The 12,634-nt window shown below is 49.2% G+C and overlaps 1 protein-coding gene and 1 long non-coding RNA gene across 2 annotated transcripts in view; both read left to right on the plus strand.

Moving 5' to 3' along the window:
• The window catches only part of LOC127039197 (uncharacterized), a 100,662-nt gene that overhangs the window by 31,699 nt on the left and 56,329 nt on the right, over positions 1-12,634 (plus strand). The window lies entirely within an intron of this gene.
• ANKRD54 (ankyrin repeat domain 54) lies at positions 523-9,197 on the plus strand. The gene is made up of 8 exons (XM_050932384.1): positions 523-774; positions 2,469-2,516; positions 4,778-4,876; positions 5,118-5,189; positions 5,636-5,683; positions 5,800-5,924; positions 6,839-6,946; positions 7,417-9,197. Exons 1-8 carry the CDS (start codon positions 543-545, stop codon positions 7,489-7,491), a joined length of 807 nt encoding a protein of 268 aa, XP_050788341.1. The 5' UTR covers positions 523-542; the 3' UTR covers positions 7,492-9,197.

Raw genomic sequence — 12,634 nt, forward strand, 5'->3', positions numbered from 1 at the left:
GGCGGGCTTAGGGCTTGGCTACAGCCTGAGTTCAGCTGGGCCAGGGGCGAGGCTTGGTGCGGGGTGACTGGGTCTGACGGGGTGGGCGAGGCTGGCTGGGGGTGACGCAGGCGGGGGGGAGCTTGGGAAGTTGCCCCCCCTTCCTCTTTCCAAACCCAAATAAACCTTAATCACTTCCCCAGCCTCACTCCTTCTCTGATTGACGGCTGGTCGGACTGGTGAGATCTTTCATTGGGTGAAATACCGAGCTGTCATCCTCAGACTGTCTCTCATTGGCTGCTGCCTGGAGACCCTCCTCCAGGTGGATGAAGCAGTTGCCTGTCATTCGTTTCCTGCCCCGGCTCTTCCCTCCTTCCCCCCCCCTCCGCCCCCGTTCCCCCCTTTCTGATTGGCTGCTTGGGGCCGGATTCTGTGATTGGGGAAGGCAGTCAAAGGCTCTGACTCCCCGCCCTCGTTACTATAGTTACTGGTTCTCCCCGCCCTCTGTCAGCGCGTCTGGGTCCTGCCCTCGGAAGCCGGGAGGCCGCGCGGGGGCAGCGGGGATGGAAGGCGCTGGCGCTGGCGCGGCCGTGGCGGCCTCGGACGAGGCGCCGAGGCCCCCGGGGGCCGGGTTCGCGCTGCGAGGCCCCCCGGAGCCGCTGGGCCCGGCCTCGCTCGGCTTCCTGCACGTCCTGTGGCAGCGCGACCCGCCGGCGGGCAAGATCCCCGCCCGCCGCCAGCGCAGGGCCGCCCGGCTGCACCGCGCCCTGGGGCCGACGGGCAAAGAGATCCACGGTGAGGGGCGAGCGCGGGGCGGGGAGATGGGCGCAGTCCCCGCAGGGGAGGGCCTGGGCGCAGCCCCCCTGCTGGCATGAGGCTCGAGCGCAAGGAGGGAGCCCCCTCCCCTCCCGGCCAAGGGGAGAAGCGGGGGGCCCCACTCTGTGACCTCTTTCCCTCGGTTGGAGGGGCCTTGCTGGGTCCAGCTGGTGCAGGGGAGCAGGAAATGCAGTCTAGGACTCTGCTCCAGCCTGGGCCCCCGCCCTGTCCCCCCGAAGACCATACGTCTGATTGGAAAACAGTTAATGGTGGTACCCTCCTCCAGTCAGGCCCCAGCCCAGCTCTGGCCTCTAATACGTTATAATGAGAGTCCATTCACAGTAAAACGAGCTGTGCTAAACAATTGGTTAGCAATGAAATGGCTAGCATAAGTCATATCGCTAGGCTTCAGAACTAAAACTCTGCCAAACTGTTGGGTCAAGTTGGCTGTAGGCGCTGACAGATGTCCTGGCATATATTTTGTTTACGGCGTGCCCTCTGCAACCATAAAGGCTGGAGACTTATTCTGGTGCACGGGATGGCAAACACCAAAGAGGAATACAGGTCACTCAGTTGGTGCTAGTCAAACCCCATCAAGAGCCATTTCCCACTCTGCTGCTAAGAATACAAAGAAGCACAATACTTTCCATTAATATATAAGGAAGAAACACTCTGGGAAGGAAAAAGGATGGTAGTAATAGCATGACATTGCAGCAACCTGACTCTGAGTCAATGCTGGCAATGGGACATGAGATGGGTAACCAGGTACAGACACATAGCCAAGTTGTCCGAGTCTAGGTGGAAGCCCTTGTATAACCTACCCTTCCAATAAAGATGTTTTATTAGAATGCATACACCCTTCATTGGTGAAGTAGAGAGGAGATGGCAGAATCTAAGGGCTTGTCTACATTACCCTGTGGATCAACAGGCAGTGATCTAGCGGGTGTCGATTTATCGTGTCTAGACTAGACGTGATAATTCGACCACCGAGCGCTCTCCCTTGGACTCCACCATGGCAAGAGGCGCAGGTGGATTCGACAGGAGAGTGTCAGCTATTGACTTACTGCAGTGAAGATACCATGTTAAGTAGATCTAAGTATATCAACTTCAGCTATGTTATTCATGTAGCTGAAGTTGCGTAAGTTAGATCGATTCCTCCCCCAGTGTAGACCAGGCCTAAGATTAGCTGCATGGGAGAGTTGGGAAAAGGTTCTCATTCACTTTCAAATTTGAGCTACTGTAACCCACACACTTCCTGGGTGTGGTGTTCTGTCCCCTCTTGGGGCACCAAGACCACTTAGAGAGGTTAATGAGTCTGCTCTGCAGCCTTAGCTAACAGCCATATGGCTTTTAGCTCATGCAGTAGAGGCTCATGCACTTAGCTCCAGAGGTCTGAGGTTGAGGACCAGGATCTGTCGGTGTTACGCTACAAAGAGGCTTCCTTGGGAAGTGCTGTCTGGCAGGAAAGGCTAATGACCACCTTTCGAAGAAAAGCATGAAGTCTCCTGCTACCTGGGGCCCTGATCTCACATATCCCTTCCTCTAGGGACAAGCCAATCCTTCCAGTGTGGTTTAGCTCCTGAATTTGGGACTTGACCTGAAGAGAGGGTTCTAATAATGGAACTACCCCTGTTCTCTATGTTCTTTGCAGTAATCCTTTCTCTTTTCCACAGCTTTGAAACGATTGAGAGAATCCGCCAATGCTAACGACTTAGAAACAGGTGAGCCTGCAAAGGCCAGGTCGACTCAGAACCTTTCCCTGGAAGGGCAGTTTTGCAATTGGCTTTGGAGGGGAGGAAAGGGAAATGCAGGTGGTTTGTAGAAGCAGCAGTTCAGACATTGCACATGCAGAAATAGTTTTGTTCTGTTAGGACAGGGCGGGTGTAAAGTTCAATCTAGCATTTCTACCCTCTCCAGTTCATGGTTTTTTTTCTATGTGACAGAGACTTCAGCCAAGGTAACAACAATAGTAATATGTCACTCTGCAGCAGGACAGGAGAGCAAAGCTCTTTTTGAAAGAAAGACAGGTGACTGTTGCACAAACAGCCCCAGTCTGTTGTCAGGAAGCATGACACACCAGATAGGAGAACAGGACTCAGGCAGTGCAGATTCTATTCCTGCCTCTGCTACTGTTATTTGTATGACCATATCACCTACGCATCCCAGTCACAGACCAGGACCCCACTGTACTAGGTGCTGTACATAGAACAGAAAGATGATCCCTGCCCAAAAAGAGTTTACAAGCTAAGTATAAGACAAGAGACAACCCATGGATACAGACAGATGAGGGAGAACAAAGCAACAATATTGAGTATTGACTCACTCTTTGACTTTAGGCAAGTCACTGAGTGCCCATTTTCCCATCTGTAAGGCAGGGAGATGACGCTTGCTCATTTTTGTGAAGGGCTTTGAAATCTGTTGATGCAGCACGCTAATGAACATATCTCAGCTTGAGGTACTGAGTCAGAAATGACTTATTCAGTATGACTTTTGTATTAAAAGTCATATGTCCCACTGTATTATAGTTGTAAAATGTGTTCTAAATCTATATGCAGATCCCTGTATTAAATCTTGCAATGTTTTATATACTGTCGTGCCAGTGAAGTGATTGGTATTGAATCAGTTACTCATCAGCTTGGAAATAATCTTTGATCTTTTCTGTCATTGCACCAAATCTTCACTCATCTCAAAACATGGTCAGAATGAGAAAGGTTAAATTGTTTCCTGCTGGTCTTGGGAGATAATTAAGTGGGACTTCACATTAATGTTTCCTCCTAGTTGGCCTGTCAGTCTTTCTCCTTGTCCCCTGGCTAAGATAGCAGAATTGCACTTATTCTAAGGGCAAAGTCATCTTTTCAGGTGTTACTTCCAATTTTAACCCTGAACCATTTTTCCCCACCAAGTTTAGAAACAATCCAGGAGGGGCAAGGGAAGGAATCCCAGTTGTAATAATGGTTCCAACCCTAGAACCCAGGAGGAAGGTAATGTTGGAACCCCCACACTAGAACAGACCAATAGCTGGATCACTCCAGTGTCCTGCCTCCAACACTGGCCAGTAATGAATGCTTTAGAGCAAGACTTAAAGCCCCCTAATTGAATAACCATGCAGGGGGAGCTTCCTTCTGAGCTGGGGATTAATTTATACCCCAAAGAATGAGGACTGATAACTCTTGTAATCTTAACCTCGCTCATTTCACTGCTTCTAGTATTCAAAGGTCACTGACCTTGAAGAAGAGCCATGAGAATGCTTAAGGGATTAGAAAAGATGCTTTACAGTGTTAAACTATCTAGATTCAGCTCTTTGAATCTAACAAAGAGACGGTTAAGCTGTGATTTGATTACAGTCCATAAGTATCTACATGTGGAACAAATGTTTGATAATGGGCTTTTCGTTCTGGCACACAAAGGCATAGCACAATCCAGTGGGTGGAAGTGGAAGCTAGACAAATTCAGTCTGGAAATAAGATGTCAACAGTGAGGGTAATTAACCAGTGGAACAATTTACCAAGGGTCATGGTGGATTCTCCATCACTGACCATTGTTAAATCAAGGGTGGATTTAAAAAAACAAAAAATGCTCTGTAGCCTGTGTTACACAGGAGGTCAGACTAGATGTCCACAGTGGTTCCTTTGGGCCTTGGAATCCATGAATTCTGTTTGCTCCAATAATGTCCCGTGACTGTGAGTTGTACTTGTTACTCATTCTCCCCATAAAGAAACATTTCCTTCTCTGCTGAGGAACGGAGGCAGTCTAAGTTGCACCAGGGTCTCCCTTCCATTGGCGTTGGAGGGGTAGTTGGATGGATGGGAGCAGAGAGGAACAAATAAGGTGGGACAAGGGGATCCCTTTCCATCATCAGTCTCTCTCATTCCCATATCTGGCTCTTGCACTCATCTGGTTGCGTGTCTCATAGCTGCTCTACTGATCAGCTTTCCCTCCCAATTAACACGGTCTCCCCTTCTCTCTTTCTCGGCGATGTCAGTGCAGCAACTCTTAGAAGATGGGGTTGACCCCTGTGCTGCAGATGACAAAGGCCGTACGGCCCTGCACTTCGCCTCCTGCAATGGCAATGATCGCATCGGTGAGTGGGAAGGGTTGTTCCATGATCCAGTTTCCTTGTGGGAGGGGTTTTGGAGGAATCTCTGCATTTCCTTAATTGCACACCTTGCTAAAAGCAGCATTTCCCCTTCAATCCCTGGCATGTGCATGTGCTGCCTCTCAAGATTCTCTAAACCGTTAATTGTGGGCAATGCTGGCTCTTCCCTCTTACACCTGCTGGGCAAAGGGAAGAGACTGAAATAGGTCCATTTAATTGTTTCTAGTGCAGTTGCTTTTGGACCATGGGGCAGACCCGAACCAGAGAGATGGACTGGGGAACACTGCATTACACTTGGGTAAGCGCCAGGAGCTTGAAATCAGGGCTTCTGTAACCTAATGATCTTTGTGCCCAGAGTTGTGAAGATCCCCATTAGTTTCCTTCCTTCCTTCCCCTGTATTGTGGCAACCACTCTCTGTTCTAGACTCTTGGGATTCCATCAGCTTTGTTCTTTAATTGAAGGCGTAAGGGTCAGAGCTGAAGGAAGTACATCTCCTTCCTCCTACTGGCCCTGAGAAACATGAGGCCCATTTTAGAGACTATCCAGCTTGCTGGCAGAGGCTGTAAACCCTGATTGGTGAGCAGGCTTCAAAAGGGAGTGCTGCTGTACCCTCTGACAAAGAACCCTGTAGGGAGCTGGTTGCCTGTGCTGTGATGCCCAGGGGGCTTAGAACTTGAGCAGGATCCCCTTCCCTAGACTGTAGCTCTATTCTGAGTTGTGTCTCTTGTGTTTTCCCTTCCCAGCTGCCTGCACAAACCATGTTCCTGTCATCACCCTGCTGCTGCGTGGAGGTAACATTTCCTCTTAACAAATTATAAAGCTACCACCACCACTTCTTTGACCTTCCCCCAGGGCCACCGCCACTTTTAAACCAACCTCTCTCTCCCCGTGCATGTGCACCTTTCAGGAGCCAGAGTCGATGCCTTGGATCGAGCCGGGAGAACTCCTCTGCACCTCGCCAAGTCCAAGCTGAACATCCTGCAGGAAGGGCTCTCTCAGAGCCTGGAGGCCGTGCGCCTTGAAGTGAAGCAGGTGAGAAACATTCATGCTCTCTGATACCGTGTGCATCTGCTCTCCAAGCACTGCCTTTCTTCGGTGTACTCTGTAGGACATGTGGGGTTTAGCAACTGCTTTAAGTGCCTCGCTTGAGGACCTCAGCTGCTCCAGCGTGCTAGCAATTCCAGGACTCCTGACCTTCTCCCTCCCAGACTTTGATAACCCACCTCTCTCTGCGTCTGGAGAGCATCTCCCTAAACACCACTTGGAATTGTTGCAGGATCTCTCCAGCGCTTGTGGGCCCTAAAATGCACTGAATGGCAGCTAGTGAGAACTAAGAAATGGCTATAGGAGGGACCCCTAAGAAATCCCCTTATGTGTTCTCCCAGTGCTGGCATTAGGCGAGCTAGCTGACTAATAGGAACAGCCATGCACTTTCCTGGAGTGCTGGTTGGCAGGCCCTGAACCCCCACCTGCCCAGGTTCACAAGTCAGGGAACAGGGGATAGGAAAGGGAGGAGATTTGGGTAACGCAAGACCTGAGAGGGAGAAAGCAACAAGAATTTTTTACCCAGGGAACCACTGGATGTGAGGCTGGCCCTTTGAGGACTTTGGTCTTTTGGTCTCATCACTATGGTCTAATAGCTATGGATAGGAATCAATTGAATGGCCAGCCCCTCTGAAAAAACTCAGCATCTGATTAATATGTGGCCTGTCTTCTGGAGACACACTGGACTGCGCCTCTACAAATGGCACTGTCCAGCTGTTTTGGAGCATGGCTCTGCTCTCCTGTGTGGGTGCCTACCCCCAGACCTCAGAAGCAACACTGTGCTTGTGGCAGTACTGCTAATAGCCTGCCTGCTGCTGTTGTCCCTCTGTCCTTGTACCACCGGTGCACTGCCTTGGTTAAAGCTGTCCTGCTCTTGCATTTCACCATATTGCCTGTTTCAGATTATCCAGATGTTGCGGGAATACCTGGAGCGCCTTGGGCAGCATGAGCAGCGGGAGCATTTGGATGATCTCTGCTCCAGGTTACAGAGGACCAGTACTAAAGAGCAGGTAAGAGGCAGCCAGAGTGACTCCCATACTGCGTTGCTGGTTTCACACATACATCCAAGAGAGAATAGACAGCTTCAGTAGAGTAACATCCAAGACTGGGACCAGGATACAAACACATTCCCCCCCATGTCACTGGTTCACATTAGAGCCCAGATGTAATGACGGAAAGATTCACAGTAGCTAGGTGTTGTAGTAACTCATTTGGTGGGAGTGGGTAGTGAAAAGAATGTCTGTATTCTGGTGGGTAGATATTCACAACACAGAAAGCATTGCCAGTGCCCAGGGTACCCTTAACGGCAGACTCAGCAGAGAGGTCAAAGACCAAATGGACTGAGGACATTGAATTTCCTCACTCATCTACACATGTGAGCCCTTCCAGGCAAGGAGTACATCCCGTTTTAAGCTCAGTCTTCCTTCCCTTGCGGCCTGTGCTTGTCTTATGATAACAAACTGCATTGTTTCTACGGCAGGTGGATGAGGTCACTGACCTCCTGGCCAGCTTCACCTCACTCAGTCTACAGATGCAGAAGATGGAGAAGAGGTAACAGGATTTCAGATCATTCCCCTGCTCAACAGGAGAGGCCCCAGGGGAGGGGCAGCTGGAGCGCATCGCCTAGATTATAAACATTGCTGCCACTGCCAGATACCCTGTTCCTGCTGGACCCTCCCCCCAGTGTAGCACTCAACTCTCAGACTATCCCCTCCAGTGCTGCCATCACCACCGCCTTCTGAGGCGCCTAGGAGAACAATTGAATGCTGGAGATCCTGACTTTTGGAGCAAAGGGCCCCTCTTATTATCATCCTGCTCTAGATTGGATGGTTTAAAGAATGTGCTGGCCTTGTGTGTCATGTCCCTCTTTTGAACACGCAGCCTTCCTCAAAGCATCCCAAGCTCAGAGTGGTTGGCACTCACCAGTGTGCCACTGGTCACCAGCCACACCCAGGTGCATTCAGGCAGGGACAGCTCTCAGACATGCCTTTGTACAGATCTGCCTGTAGTAGGCACGACTGGACACGGTCACCGTATCTAGTTGCACAGGGTGAGTAGGCTTGTTCAGATGGTGGGAGACTCTGGCTTCTTGCAGTCACAGGAAGTGAAGATGGAAATTCAGCAGAGCTCACTGAGCATTGGCTGGAGTAGGTGGAACCAGGAAGAGGAAAAAATAAAATAAAAAAGAGAGCCTGGGCCTTCATCCTCAACTCCCACAGGGGCCTGCTGTCAAAGGGGAAAGAGTGTCAGTGTGGGACTGGGAAACAAAGCTTTTCACCACAAGGTTGCTGCTTCCAATGTGATCCCACCTCAAGGAATCACTAAAACTTTGTGCTCAGAGACCACAGCAATGGGTTTTGTTAAAAATAAATATATAGATAAAGTTGTTACCAGATTATGGCTGCCCAGTTAGAGTTGGGGGACACCCCCCCACTCCTAGCCCAGTTCTAAGGGGACAGATATCTATGTCTCACAAGACAGCACCATGGCTGACTTCGATCTTCCCTTTTATTAGCGGTCTCAGCCAGGAGATCAGGCCTTGATTTGAGCTATTAGAACAGCTCATCTTTCCACCTCAGCGTGGCTGACATGTAACTTAGACCTGAGCCATGTTGCTAGGATGGGGGCAAACTTATGTTGTTTCTGCCCATGTATCACTAATCCCGGGTCTAAAAAAATGCCAGTCTGAAGGCCTATCAATTGGACACATTTTTATCAGCGCTAAATTCATTTGAGGGGAAGGAATCTTAAGTAAATTCAATGGATTGGATGAGTTGTGATGCCCACAAGAGGCCTGAAACGGGGAGCATGGAAAGGATGCAGGAAGTTGACACAGAACAGCATGTTCTTTGCCATCTGTTGGGGTGTGGTCATTCATAAGAGCTGGGTGGATTCTGTTTAAGGTACTGATTCTCAAGAGCAGCCAGTACTTTCCCTGAATCATGAACATTCCAAGTTGTTTTTTTAGATCCAGAGGACAATAGGATTGGATGCTGTTTATGTGTATCCCTTGTCTGAGAGGATACTGACTAGACGCATGTATCCAAAGCTTGGATTTCACCCTGGTGCATGCAGCTTAGAGTAGTCTGTATGCTCTTCTGGGGAGGGAAGTCTGGGACTGACTCTGTTTTGATTTTGCTGGAGCTGTCACTGTGAATATTAAGACATTGTTCTGACATGCTGGCTAAAAGACACACGAAAGGGGGTGGACGGCAATCTGAACTCCTACATTTTACATTCATTAAAATACTGTCAGCTTTTTTGGAGTCCTCCACCAGTTCTTTCGTCTCAAGACTCACATCTCTCCCTCTATCTCCTGTGCCTGGGGCCTGACCCTGGCCTCACTAACAACTTCTCTTAAAAAGCAGTGCTTGAATTAAAGATGACAATGTCGAGTTGCCTTGAGCACAAACGCTGGCCTCTTTGCAGACCTCTGGACCCTGCTGCTGATTCACCTTCTGATCTTAAATCCCATTGCTGACGAATCCAAACCATAAATACATGAATTTGCTGTAGAACCTACACAAATCACAGTGTGTTGTAGGACTGCAGGCCAGGAGCTATCATGCACTCTGCAGAGAGGAAAGCAATGCTGTCTGACCACAACTGGTCTGAGAGCAAGCATTGGTGTGCAGCAGGAGGGGAGAAAACATGGTAAAATCATCACAGTTTGCCAAATGAAGAATGCGACAACATGCTGGGGCTCAGACTGGTATTGGCTAGATTCTAAAGATTACAGGGGAAAGAGCATCCCCCAAGTGAGACAGAAGGGACCATTAAAAGAGCTAAAGAAAGAGCAGCTAGGGTTGTCTTTAATGCCACAGTTGCTGTCGCTGATGCTTGTATTGAAGCTAGAACTGACTGCGGTATGCTTTTGTTGCATTTCACACCTGAGATCAGAGCCCTTTTGGCTAGGAGCATGAGAAGTTGCTGCATGCAGCGTGTCATGGCCCCACAGTTTGAGGTTAGCTGCTGAGCTTTTACACCACCTCCCTAAACAGGGTTGAAGTCATAAAGGGTGATGTCTGGGTGTGGATGATGGTGGTTGCCTGCTCTGAGCCCCTGCAACTACCCACTAATGCCTACCTCTCTCGGAGAGCAGCTTTTTATGTTTCTCCCTCAACAACCCATGGGCTGGGCCATCAGCTGTATGTCATCTGAAGGATGATGGGTTTTTGGGGAAAATTGCCACGGCTGCTGGTTAGTAAGAGCACTTAGTTGCAGATGAAATGCCTTAGGGGAATTAGATCCTTTTTAACTGGTGAGCAGACCGATCAGATGGTACAAGTTGCCCTTTGCAGTTCTGCTTTTCTACTGCCAGTCCAATGGGATGAGATACCCACAGACCAAGCTGGCACCAGGGCTCACAGTGACATTCCACAGGGCTGTTTCCCTCCGGCCAGAGAGCAGTACTTACCACATTTCTATCATCCAATGATGCATAATCCTGGGCTGGAAACAGTCAAACCTACCATCCTGCTCAGTTCGGCAGTCCTCATCTTAAGCCGATCTCCCAGTTGCTCTAGTTTACTATAAGAGTGAAGGGGTGGCTATGAATGTAGAAATTGTATCTTCATCATGCTTCACTGTATCTGCAGTACCTGATTTCCTTTAGCTGTCCTGCCCACGTTGCCTGTTATACGTCACCTAATAGGATCTCAGAGCTTTCCCTTGGTGGAAGGCCCCATGTGCTCTACTGCAGGCTTTTGTAGCACTCTTCTGTGGCAGCTTCAGGTACATTTTACAAATCTAGGTTTTTACTGAATTAAAGATGAACGTGAATAATCAATACAATCTCCCCTGTGCTGTTTATTTTGATATTGAACTCAGCTTCACGTTGGTCTCACACAAAATTGTCATCAGCGGATTTCAGAATTAACTCATTAACAAATGGCACAGTTGACACCACTCAGTGCTATTGGACTAGGCCAGCTGCACACTCAGGCAGGCAGCATGTTACGTACCAGTCCCATTTTCAAGCTTTTCCTCACAATCATGGGACCTAAGACATTTTTCAATTTCAGCTTAGATTCTTCAGCAAGGAGTGAATTCCACAGCGACTGAACACACAGCACCCAGCCTTGGGGACTGGCCTTGGCACTGAAGGCCATGCCAATGTGCCTGGGACACAAGCCATATAACCTCATGGATAGTGCCAGCCAATTTGAGGAACGGGTTTATCAAGGCACATCCAATGTACAGGGCCAATATGTGGCTGCATTGCACTGAGGCACTGGAGCACATCTGTGACTACGTACAAATACTATGGAGAAATTATATAGCTACAAAAGGACTTACTCTAAAGCAGCTGCTCCCCATGTACGATTACAAATGAATGGGAAACATGCACTCCAGCATGTGCAGGTGCATACCCACGCAGAAATACCTCTCACTCTTCAGCTGCTGAAATAATTAAACTCTAGGGCATCAAGACAACTCTCTTCAGGAGAGAAAACTATATTACTCCCATCCTCCATCATCTCCAGCTGCCCCCCACCCAACCTTTCATCTACCTCTGTCCGTTCACTCAGTACTTGCATCTGATCTTTTATCCTCCTTGCTACAGAAAGATCTGTGCAGAACAAACATAATTTTTCTTCATAGAGCCAGGCCAGCGTGGGAGAGCAGCCTTGGCAGCTCTGAGCCCACTGGTGAATCAGTGAGGAGCCAGAGTTTGATTAGCAAGCGGATAAAGGAGAACTGGCAGATAAAGAGTTTATCTGGATTTGTCTGAAAGCTTCTGAGAGAGTCTGTAAATAAAGTAGGCAATTGAGATACAAACCATGATCATGGATCAGGAACTGGTTAAGAGACAGAAAATAAAGGCTAGGAACTTACGGACAATTTAAATTGTGGTTTACAGCTAACAATAGGATGTCCCAGAGCTTCGGTATTTAAATAGGGTTGCCCCTTTGGCCCAAGCAGTTAAGCCAGTATTCAGGCCCTTGCAGGATTTTTTCTGTTAGAATGGGAAATCTGTTATGTGTCAGGTACAGTAACTCCTCACTTAACATTGTAGTTATGTTCCTGAAAAATGTGACTTTAAGCGAAACAACATTAAGCAAATCCAATTTCCCCATAAGAATTAATGTAAATGGGGGGGTTAGGTTCCAGGGACTTTTTTTCACCAGACAAAAATCTATATATTATATAGATATACACAGTATACGTTATAAACAAACAATTTAATACTGTTCACAGCTATGATGATTGTGAAGCTTCCTTGAGATGGTGAGATTATAGGCTGGAAGAAGGAGGGATATTTCCCAGGGCAGGGCCGGCTCCAGACTGCAGTGCGCCAAGGGCGTGCTTGGGGTGGCATGCCGCAAGGGGCGCTCTGCTGGTTGCCGGGAGGGCGGCAGGCAGCTCTGGTGGACCTCCCACAGGCGTGCCTCCGGAGGGTCCGCTGGTCCCGCGGCTATGGTGGACCTCCCGCAGGCGTGCCTGCGGATGCTCCACCGGAGCCGCAGGACCAGCGGACCCTCCGCAGGGATGCCTGCGGGAGGTCCACCAGAGCCGCGGGACCAGCGAGCGGCAGAGCGCCCCCCGCGGCGTGCTGCCGTGCTTGGGGCAACGAAATGGCTAGAGCCAGCCCTGTCCCAGGGAATGCCTTATTACTAAATGATGAACCGGCACTCAGCTGAGCTCTCAAGGGTTAATGCATTATTGTTAATGTAGCCTCTCACACAAGGCAGCAG

Source organism: Gopherus flavomarginatus, chromosome 1 (assembly GCF_025201925.1).
Source record: "Gopherus flavomarginatus isolate rGopFla2 chromosome 1, rGopFla2.mat.asm, whole genome shotgun sequence".
Lineage (NCBI taxonomy): Eukaryota > Metazoa > Chordata > Testudines > Testudinidae > Gopherus > Gopherus flavomarginatus.